Source organism: Salmo trutta, chromosome 21 (assembly GCF_901001165.1).
Source record: "Salmo trutta chromosome 21, fSalTru1.1, whole genome shotgun sequence".
Classification (NCBI taxonomy): Eukaryota; Metazoa; Chordata; class Actinopteri; order Salmoniformes; family Salmonidae; genus Salmo; species Salmo trutta.
This window is the reverse complement of record NC_042977.1, coordinates 40,201,321-40,212,663: the sequence shown is the minus strand read 5'-3', so window position 1 is coordinate 40,212,663 and position 11,343 is coordinate 40,201,321. Positions and strand designations below refer to the sequence as shown.

Sequence of the window (11,343 nt, the reverse complement as noted above, 5' to 3'; positions counted from 1 at the left end):
CAGAAAGAGTAGATGCTGCCTTGAACGGAGTCAAAAATGTGGTTTCTATATGTTTGAAACCATGCCACCTACTCTACTCATTACCACGAGCCCATCCTCCCCGATTAAGGTGCCACCAACTTCTTGTGATTTCTTCGTTTGACATGATGGGATCTTTTTGTGTCAGTAAAATAAATGGCGGCAGAAGAACTTTTATTAGCAAGTATTGATATAATAACCATTATATTGAAGTAAACTTGGATTTTTTAAATTTTTTTAATTTAACCTTTATTTAACTGGGCAAGTCAGTTAAGAACAAAATCTTATTTACAATGATGGCCTAGGAACAGTGGGTCAACTGCCTTGTTCAGGTGCAGAATTATAGATTTTGTACACCAAATGTTCTGTGATGATCCCACCACGACTAGGGAAACCATGCAGTTTATTAGGCTACAGATTAACTCATTTATGAATAATTTAACAGGGTGCTGAAAGTGCAAGGTGATGAGCTTGATGCTTTTTTCCAATAAATATTGATGGTCTGATTCTGGTGACATGATGATCGATGCTGTTTTGACTGCTGTTTGACAAATATAAATATTGTTGCTCTTATCCATAATAATTTCATCATGTAGGCTATAAGTGCGCTCTAGCCAACAGCGCGCAGATACAGCTGTTGGCTAGCGCGCACTTGCCAATACCAGAGCGGGCACACTCGCTATATAACGCAACATTTTTTGTGAGAAAACCATCAGTAGAGTTGAAAATGCGATGGAAACCCATTTGACTTGTAGTTTTTTTTTCGGTACATGAGAATTTAACAGCAAAATGTATTTTTGTGTGTACTATGTCATCACGCACAGCATTTGATCTGCAACAGGTCAATATGATGGAAACATCTCTGCTGGGAAAATGTGCACATTGTTTTTATGCAGATTTTTTTATAATTGCATGAAAATCTGTCACCAATTGAATGGAAACCTAGATACTAACCACGAAACAGAAAGTTTTGGTACAATTGTATTATTAGGCAACAGATTAAATAATTTATGATGAACTTTACAGGGTGGTGAAAGTGCACGGTGATGAGCTTGATGCTGCTTTCCAATAAATATTGAGGGTGACATGATGATCAATGCTTGACAAATAAAAACATGATCACTTTTATCCATAATCTCATCATGCAGACTAGCCTATCCGCACAGCCTACACACACAGTATCTGTTGTTGGTTAGAGCGCACGTGGCAAGCCCAGAGTAGGCACATTTGCTATTTAACACAACAGTTTTTATGACAAAACCATCAGTAAACCATCAGTTGAAAATGTGATGGAAACCCATTTAACCTAAATATCACATTTATTTGTATATATTTACTGTACACATGAACTAGCTCCTGTTTCAGTCATGTATTTGGTCACATTCTTGTGGGTAGAAATAAAATACAAATAATGATTGGTTGACAATAGAGCCTCCCTCAACACAGGTGATGGCTGCAGGATGAAGTTGGTGAAGAGCAACTGCAGAAACTTGCAGTCAAAATGTCATGACCTTTGATCACATTATTTTAGTAAAGATCATGCAGTCGACATGTAGGTGCAAGTGTCATGGGTAAGGGATCAATCTTTTGTCAAATTAATGTCAAAAGTAGATTTATTTTGCATTTTAGCTATAACATGATGCGTAAATTCTCCTAACCTGCTATGAAAAGTCAAATCTGATGTTAATTTGGCAAAAGCTGGATCCCTTTGAAAGGCGGTGCCAAACGATGGTCAAAGACTTGACAAAAGTGATCCTCTCGAACACGCCCAATGACTCAAACCCAACTGGGGAGATTACGCAAATAACGTCACAGCGTGGAAGCCGATATTGATGGAATTGATTGCTACGTTATTATACTGACGTTTGTAAATAGTTAAATATGTACGCAAGTCCTTCAAATAAATCGTCTCGGCTAGGTTGAGCTTTCATAAAATAAAAGGGTTCCGCATACCTTTTTTCTAGTTCTGTTAAAATACAATTCACTACTGGAAGTCAAAGATAATCCATACAATATACAAATATAGACTCAGGTCAACATATTTTGGCAAGCTATATCACTTTCACAAATGATAAATAAATGCATGTATTATGTTTATGCAAACGTAAATCAACTGCATGTCCCAAGATGCAAGGGATCTCCGTGATCGCTTCCATTGAAATCGCGTGTGGTCGCTTGCTCCTACGAGCAGATCCAGGATCAGCTTACCATTTCCCAACCTAACCATAACAATCAGAAGTCAGAGAGCATAACCGATCCTAGATCAGCGCTCTGGAGCAAACTCGCTGAACAACGGCAGTGGTGCGATAGCGACTGTTGATGTTTTTGTTGTCAGTAAAATGGCGACAAGCGGAGAGGCCCCGGAATCTTGGTACCTAGCTCTGCTCGGCTTTGCGGAACATTTTCGCACCTCAAGTCCTCCGAAGATCCGTCTCTGCGTCCACTGTCTGCAGGCGGTGTTTCAGTTCAAGCCGCCGCAGAGGATCGAGGCCCGAACTCATCTCCAGCTCGGCTCGGTACTCTACCACCACACCAAGAACACCGAACTCGCCCGAAGCCACTTGGAGAAAGCGGTAAGCATTCCCCAGAAAATCCGTGGATGTGTTTATAGGGGAGGGAAAAGGAAGGCCGCAGCTTTGGCAAAGCTATCGGTGTGTTGCTGATCAGAAAAGTGGACGAGAGTGGTTGATTATCAGTGAGGATATTTCATTATCGCGCGTCAGCTTACAATAATTGTTGAGACATCAAACAATGCAACAATACATGTACTAAACAGATATTGAAACTAACTTTCGCATTCTGTTTTTTCCCCCCCCATAGTGGTTCATATCACAACAAGTATCCTTTTATGTGTGTGTGGTGGGAGAGAGAGTATGCATCTACCTGAACAAATGTTTACCATGTCTCCATGCTCCGTACGTTTTTTTTCTTCATTGATGCTAGTGTTATCATGCAGAAAAATACATTTCCTTTACAAGTAATACCAGATCCCTCAGTTTGAAGATGTCAAATTCGAGGCAGCAAGCCTTCTGTCAGAACTGTATTGCCAACAGGTAAGTGTAGTATTGTTCTCCTTTCCAACCTGTGGCCCACCGTCACCTTGCACTATTACCTGAATTCAATCAAATGTCAGTGTTAAACATGCCTCACTTATCTGTTCACATGTTTATCTCAGCATTTTTGCTTGTCAACCTTTGTCGCTCAACCTTTTGCAAGACAAAATGTCATACTCCATTATTTTGCCTTTGGCTGTTATGTCATCATAAAATAGGCCTAATCAGTAATCCTTGCATTGTCTTTTCTCTCATTAAGCTGCTTTTGCATGTAAGTGAACTCTGAAACAGTAAGATTAACTAGGATATGTTAGTTGGTTTAGCAAACACTTCTGATTTGTAGTGTCCTTTACAGTATTGTTGTAAAAGTTATTTATTTAAGTTAATGAACTGATGATTATCTCTGATCTGGTCTTTCTTTGAAGAATCTGGTTGATTCGGCAAAGCCCTTGTTGCGGAAGGCCATCCAGATCTCCCAGCAAACTCCCTACTGGCACTGCAGATTGCTCTTCCAACTGGCAGTACGTCAATCTAACAACCGGACCTGATAACCCAATCTGTAAAATGACTGAAATTTAAGAATTCAAATCGGTTCCGAAGTCAAGGTTCACTGAAATGTCTTTAGCGGTTATTCACCTCAATTTACATCTATATGGGTCATTATTTACTTGTCTTCAATAGTGGATAAAAGTTTTCTTGTCCTTTTTTATTTATTTTTCTTCAGCAACTGCACACACTGGAGAAAGATCTGGTGTCCGCCTGTGACCTCCTGGGGGTAGGAGCAGAGTATACCAGGGTAGTGGGCTCTGAATACACCAGGTACTGTATCATGGTAGAACACAACACAAGTAAAACGGTTTAACAGTTCTAGTAATGTCTGTACTTTATCAAGGTGTTGTTTTACTGCCCTGAGGACTAGTGTTGTGGTCTGGTCAGGTGATGTTACTGATATCCTTGTTTTATTTCCTCCTGCACAGAGCTCTCTTTCTGTTGAGTAAAGGAATGGTAAGTTGAGAAATATACTCATCATGTCAAGACATTTTCTCATGACGATGAATTAAAATCAAATAATGATCAAATTAAGTAAATTCAATATTCAATTCTGCTGAAACCACTTAGACCATTGCTTCCTAAACTGTTTTTTAATTAATGTCTTGATGGCCACCTAAAAACGAAACAAATGCTTATTTTTGCAATGTTTCCTTACTTACCTGCATTAATAGTCACTAGCGGATAGACATTGTTGTAATGGAGGTTTTGAGGCATCCTACTTGAAGATTTGTAAGGAAAACATTTTTTAGGGGCACAATTGCGCCTGTTTTAAGAAGAGTGAAATGTCACCCTGTGTGTTTGTCTAAAGCTGCTGCTGATGGAGAGGAAGCTGGGGGAGGTGCACCCTCTGTTGACTCTGTGTGGGACCATCGTGGAGAACTGGCAGGGAAACCCCATCCAGAAGGAGTCTCTCAGGGTGTTCTTCCTGGTGCTGCAGGTCACACACTACCTAGACGCTGGACAGGTACACAATCAGAATCACCTTTATACGCCAAGTACATTTACACATACCCGGAATTTGACTTGATGAAGTAGACAGAATATAGACAGGAATTTATACAATCTACATACAGTATTTACAGTGCCTTGCAAAAGTATTCATCCCCTTGGCTTTTTTCCTATTTTGTTGCATTACAACCTGTAATTTAAATAGATTTTTTATTTGGGTTTCATGTGATGGACATACACAAAGCAGTCCAAATTGGTCAAGTGAAATAAAAAAAATATCTTGTTTCACAAAATTCAACAACAAAAAATACGGAAAAGTGGTGCGTGCATATGTATTCACCCCCTTTGCGATGAAGCCCCTAAATAAGATCTGGTGCAACCAATTACCTTCAGAAGTCACATAATTAGTTAGATTGCACACAGGTGGACTTTAAGTGTCACATGATCTGTCACATATCAGTGTATATACACCTCTTCTGAAAGGCGCCAGAGTCTGCAAAGGGCACCATGAAGACCAAGGAGCTCTCCAAACAGTTCAGGGACAAAGTTGTGGAGAAGTACAGATCAGGGTTGGGTTACAAAAAATATCCGAAACTTTGAACATCCCACGGAGCACCATTAAATCTATTATTAAAAAATGGTCAAATACTTATTTCCCTCATTAAAATGCAAATCAATTTATAACATTTTTGACATGTGCTTTTCTGGATTTTTTTGTTGTTATTCTGTCTCTCACTGTTCAAATAAACCTACCATTAAAATTTTAGACTGATCATTTCTTTGTCAGTGGGCAAACGTACAAAATCAGCAGGGGATCAAATACTTTTTTCCCCCACTGTAGATACAGTAGACCTCACTCACTTAGCAGACGTGGGATAATGCCTGAGTTTTTATAAAGTCCTGATTATGTGGTCCATGGTCACAAAATAAAAAGATAAGGGGCCTGTTGTCAAAAATGTACAGAGTAAGTCGGAAGTTTACATACACCTTAACCAAATACATTTAAACTCAGTTTTTCACAATTCCTGACATTTAATCCAAGTAAAAATTCCATGTCTTAGGTCAGTTAGGATCACCACTTTATTTTAAGAATGTAAAATTATTTATTTCAGCTTTTATTTCTTTCATCCCATTCCCAGTGGGTCAGAAGTTTGCATACACTCAATTAGTATTTGGTAGCTTTGCCTTTTAAATTGTTTAACTTGGGTCAAATATTTCGGGTAGCCTTCCAAAAGCTTCCCACAATAAGTTGGGTGAATTTTGGCCCATTTCCTCCTGACAGAGCTGGTGTAACTGAGTCAGGTTTGTAGGCCTCCTTGCTCGCACAAGCTTTTTCAGTTCTTCCCACAAATGTTCTATGGGATTGAGGTCAGGACTTTGTGATGGCCACTCCAATACCTTGACTTTGTTGTGTTTAAGCCATTTTGCCACAACTTTGGAAGTATGCTTGGGTCATTGTCCAGTTGGAAGACCCATTTGCGACCAAGCTTTAACTTCCTGGCTGATGTCTTGAGATGTTGCTTCAATATATCCACACAATTTTCCTCCCTCATGATGCCATCTATTTTGTGAAGTGCACCAGTCCCTCCTGCAGCAAAGCACCCCCACAACATGATGCTGCCACCCCTGTGCTTCATGGTTGGGATGGTGTTCTTTGACTTGCAAGCCTCCCCCCTTTTCCTCCAAACATAACGATGGACATTATGGCCAAACAGTTTTACTTTTGTTTCATCAGCCCAGACGACATTTCTCCAAAAAGTATGATCTTTGTCCCCATGAGCAGTTGCAAACTGTAGTCTGGCTTTTTTTTGTGGCGGTTTTGGAGCAGTGGCTTCTTCCTTGCTGAGCAGCCTTTCAGGTTATGCCGATATTAGACTCGTTTTACTGTGGATATAGATACTTTTGTACCTGTTTCCTCCAGCATCTTCATAAGGTCCTTTGCTGTTATTCTAGGATTGATTAGCACTTTTTGTACCAAAGTACGTTCACCTCTAGGAGACAGAACGCGTCTCCTTCCTGAGCGGTATGACAGCTACGTGGTTCCATGGTGTTTATACTTGCGTACTATTGTTTGTACAGATGAACGTGGTACCTTCAGGCATTTGGAAATTGCTCCCAAGGATAAACCAGACTAGTGGAGGTCTTTTTCTGAGGTCTTGACTGATTTCTTTTGATTTTCCCATGATGTCAAGCAAAGAGGCACTGAGTTTGAAGGTAGGCCTTGAAATACATCCACAGGTACACCTCCAATTGACTCAAATTATGTCAATTAGCCTATCAGAAGCGTCTAAAGCCATGACATTTTGTGGAATTTTCCAAGCCGTTTAAAGGCACTTAGTGTACGTAAACTTCTGACCCACTGGAGTTGAGATACAGTGAAATAATCTGTAAACAATTGTTGGAAAAATGACTTGTGTCATGCACAAAGTAGATTTCCTAACCGACTTGTCAAAACTCTAGTTTGTTAACAAATAATTTGTGGAGTGGTTGAAAAACAAGTTGTAATGTCTCCGACCTAAGTGTATGTAAACTTCTGACCTCAACTGTATAAAATAGGACTTAATTAACACAGCAAGATTTAGGAGCAATAAGCACGCAGAGATGAAGTCATCATACAATTCCAGATGTAATCCCACTTGAAAAGGCACTAAACCGATGTAATAAATAAATACCTTTGGGCTGATAGGTGAAGAGTGTGAAGCCGTGTCTCAAGCAGCTGCAACAGTGCATCCAGACCATCTCTACACTCCACGACGATGAGATCCTACCCAGTAACCCTGCCGACCTGTTCCACTGGCTGCCCAAGGAGCACATGTGTGTCCTTGTCTACCTGGTGGGATACAGCTACTGCAAGTGACCTTTGACCTATATTGGTCATATTGTTCTTGTCAAAACAGACTTTACTTACTTGTTTTTCTCCCACAGGTGACAGTCATGCACTCCATGCAAGCAGGCTACCTGGAGAAGGCCCAGAAATACACAGACAAAGCTCTCATGCAGCTGGAAAAGCTCAAAAGTAAGTCATGGGAATCCTCACCATAGAATTACATATAGAGGTCATTTTAAAAGGATCTTTGTGATCCTCACCCTCTCTCAATCTCCCAGTGATTTATCAGCTGTAGAAGTATTGTGGTTGTCAGTGACTTTCTGTTGTTGTTGATATTGATGTGTTTTCCAGTGCTGGACTCCAGCCCCATCCTCTCCACATTCCAAGTCATTCTACTGGAGCACATCATCATGTGCCGACTCGTCACTGGTCACAAGGCCACGGCATTGCAAGAGGTATGGAACATGCTTAACATACACATGAATTCATGTAAGCGGATAGATTTTGGTGATGCTGATGGTTTCCCTGTTCTCAGATCTCTCAGGTGTGTCAGCTGTGTGCGCAGTCTCCCAGGTTATTCACCAACCATGCATCCCAGCTACACACCCTGCTAGTGAGTAGCTTTCTAGCCTTGGAATTCTATTTCTTATATCTGTACATTGTGCAGTGGACAGGTAGTTGTTCTGTTATGATTTTCTATGTTGTGCCGATCACCTCCCTCGTCACTGTTGTGGTCTGTTCCAGGGTCTGTACTGTCTCTCAGTGAACTGCATGGATAACGCTGAGGCGCAGTTCACTGCTGCCCTGCGGGTGAGTGATGTGAGTGTGTCTACTAGGATTTCTATTGGCAAAATTAGTAACCTCCTTAGTTTGATATTTCTGGGTGTGTTAATTGAAATACCTGTGTGTTTCACTCTTCCAGCTGACGACGCACCAGGAACTGTGGGCGTTCATTGTAACCAACCTGGCCAGCGTCTATATCAGGGAGGGCAACAGGGACCAGGAGGTCAGAGGGCATCTGGGGTGCATTCAGGATAGCAGGGTTGTTGTATGTGATGAATGGGAGTTCTTCACCTGACGTATTATGTCCCTGTTTCTGTTATAACAGCTTTATAACCTGTTGGAGAGGATAAATCCAGATCACAACTTCCCTGTCAGGTAAGAAAAAGTGTTTGTATGTTTATCTATGTATTTTGGCACCTCCAAGTGCAATCTTGCGATTGATGTTTGATTCTAAATGGACTCCTCTCCTCCTCCCGTTCCAGCTCTCATTGTCTGCGAGCTGCAGCCTTCTACATCCGTGGACTGCTCTCTTTCTTCCAGGGACGCTACAATGAGGCCAAGTAAGTTCAACCATGGCTCACCAGAAACAATTTCTTGATGTACATCTCCATTACATCACATACAAATAATATCTTCACACGTTTAGAATACCTGCTCAGGTGGAAAGAAAGCCGAAGAGCACGACTGTGAAACCTTAACAAAAACGTGTTAGTGACTGTGTGTCGCGTTAGGAGGTTCCTGAGGGAGACTCTGAAGATGTCCAATGCTGAAGACCTGAATCGTCTGACTGCATGCTCTCTGGTCCTACTGGGCCATATCTTCTACGTGCTGGGGAACCACCGGGTGAGATCACATCACAGGGCTCTCCAGAGTCTTATAGCAGTGTTTCCAAAAGCACATAATGCCTCGGAGCAATGCTAGGAGGTGTGATTGAATCTGAACCATGCATTTGGTGCTGTCTGTGTTTCCGCCAGGAGAGCAACAACATGGTGGTCCCAGCCATGCAGCTGGCCAGCAAGATCCCTGATATGTCAGTCCAGCTCTGGTCCTCGGCTCTGCTCAAGGGTAAGTCAACAGCTGTCTGTGTGTCTGTTTTTGAGACGTACTGACTGAAATGACTGTTCTCCCTGTAGATCTGAACAAGGCATGTGGGAACACGATAGACGCCCATGAAGCGGCTCAGATGCACCAGAACTTCTCCCAGCAGCTCCTGCAGGACCACATCGCTGCCTGCAGCCTCCCTGAGCACAACCTCATCAGTGTATGATTCATCAATCACTCAATCTTTATAATCCATGCACAGCCTTCCAAAGCATAACTTCATTAGGATAAGAACTGATCAATCAGTATATCAGTTAGTCATCCATCAATATCTTTGTACTGCACCATGGTGAATATTTATCCACAGAAAATACACAATAAGTACATGCACAGTTAGAGGAATGATTTGATTTGGATCCCCATTAGCTGACACCATGACGATAGCTTGTCTTCCTGGGGTCCGACACATAACGAAAAATACTTTACAGACAAATTACTTTACAATTGACATTTAACAAGTAGACATTCCAGCTAGAGGAATGAGTGTGAGAGTGAGCTGACAGACTGTGTGTTGTTGCAGTGGACGGATGGACCTCCTCCAGTGGGCCAGTTCCAGGCCCAGAATGGACCCTCTACCAGCCTGGCCAGCCTGCTCTAAGCACCACCACACAATGAGAGAGAGTGAGCTGGAGAGAGAAAGGAAGGGAAAGGTAGAGGGGGTAGAAGAGGGATAGAGATGTGAAGGGGCAGACTTGTATGCCGCTGATCTGCATACAGCCTGGATGCTGGTTTGTTTCAGCATTGACCAGTTTCATTGTAGTTACTATGCCAACGAGCATATCTAACCAATGCTGAAACAGTACTACCTATGCTACATATTTTATCTAGAATTCTAAAGATCTTAACTTGTTCTATCAACGGTAGGACTTTTTTAGTGGGAGGGTGGCGGGACACGCAAAAGGTGTTTATATCTTTAGGTGGTGAGATGAGAGAGAACTGAGCTTACACCTACCTCAGAGAGACTGCCACTGGGCACTGCATTAGCAGGGTGTACACATAATGAAACTATGCACCTTTATAGAGTTTAAATGTCATGTGATGAGTAGCCTGGAGTAGAAGCTAGCTTTTTGGTCTAGCTGGCGGTATGAATGGTTGACATTGAATTGCTGACAACTAAGGTACCATAGAAGGTTTTCACACACAGAGTTGTGCCCCGAACTCAAGGCAGGACAATAATCCAGTGAAGAGAGAAGACCATCTCTGTGACACTGCAGCGACATGAGATAGAACTTTAAACGATGGTTAGGTTCTACACTTTGTCCCCCAAGTTTCATTGTTGTCAAGCTCCTAACAACGGTCCTGGAGTGGGAAGTTAAGACATTGAATTGGGTGAATATTTTAAAATCATTTTATTTTTTAAGTCAATAATCATTTTTAATGGCAAATGGAATTTTGGGAGGCAATGTTTGCACCCATTTTTTTTTCAGTAGGCGGTAACAAAACTAAAACTACATTTTATCTAGATACAGTGCCTTTGGAAAGTATTTAGACCCCTTGATTTTTTCCTCATTTTGTTACGTTCCAGCCTTATTCTAAAATAGATTCAATTATTTTTTTCCTCAGCAATCTACACATAATGACAAAGTGAAAACAGGTTTTCAGATTCTGTAGCAAATTTATAAAAAATAAAAAAACAGCAAACCCTTTGCTTTGAGACTTGAAATTGAGCTCAGGTGAATTCTGTTTCCATTGATTGTCCTTGAGATGTTTCATCAACTTGATTGGAGTCCACCTGTGGTAAATTCAATTGATTGGACATGATTTGGAAAGGGACACACAGGTCCACAGTTGACAGAGCATGTCAGAGCAAAAACCAAGCCATGAGGTCGACGGAATTGTCTGTAGAGCTCCGAGACAGGATTGTGTCGGCACAGATCTGGGGAAGGGTACCAAAAAATATCTGTAGCACTGAAGGTCCCCAAGAACACAGTGCCCTCCTCCATTTTTAAATGGAAGAAGTTTGGAACCACCAAGACTCTTCCTAGAGCTGGCCATGTGACCAAACTGAGCAATCGGGGGAGAAGGGCTTTGGTCAGGGAGGTGACCAAGAACCCAGAGTTC

At 41.6% G+C, this 11,343-nt stretch overlaps 1 protein-coding gene across 4 annotated transcripts; it reads left to right on the top strand.

Moving 5' to 3' along the window:
- The first annotated feature begins 2,181 nt into the window (after nt 1-2,181).
- On the top strand, nt 2,182-10,667 carry LOC115157428 (MAU2 chromatid cohesion factor homolog). Of its 4 annotated transcripts, none has more exons than XM_029705669.1 (20): nt 2,182-2,591; nt 2,839-2,856; nt 3,006-3,071; nt 3,331-3,342; nt 3,497-3,592; nt 3,796-3,890; nt 4,049-4,076; nt 4,432-4,587; nt 7,258-7,404; nt 7,497-7,587; nt 7,750-7,853; nt 7,934-8,011; nt 8,143-8,208; nt 8,321-8,404; nt 8,507-8,556; nt 8,664-8,741; nt 8,913-9,024; nt 9,156-9,246; nt 9,315-9,442; nt 9,803-10,667. In XM_029705669.1, exons 1-20 carry the CDS (start codon nt 2,358-2,360, stop codon nt 9,878-9,880), a joined length of 1,812 nt encoding a protein of 603 aa, XP_029561529.1. In that variant the 5' UTR covers nt 2,182-2,357; the 3' UTR covers nt 9,881-10,667. The 4 variants fall into 4 exon arrangements, with proteins under 4 accessions (XP_029561529.1, XP_029561528.1, XP_029561531.1 ...); XM_029705668.1 differs by having other exon boundaries at nt 2,185-2,591; nt 8,143-8,217; XM_029705671.1 differs by lacking the exon at nt 3,331-3,342 and having other exon boundaries at nt 2,188-2,591.
- Nucleotides 10,668-11,343: the final 676 nt, after the last annotated feature.

Coding starts and splice junctions, on each gene's coding strand:
- LOC115157428 (XM_029705668.1), top strand. CDS start 2,358: ATGGCGACAAGCGGAGAGGCCCCGGAATCTTGGTACCTAGCTCTGCTC. Junction 7,588..7,749: donor GCAGCTGGAAAAGCTCAAAA/GTAAGTCATGGG, acceptor TGTGTTTTCCAG/TGCTGGACTCCAGCCCCATC. Junction 8,742..8,912: donor GGACGCTACAATGAGGCCAA/GTAAGTTCAACC, acceptor GTGTCGCGTTAG/GAGGTTCCTGAGGGAGACTC.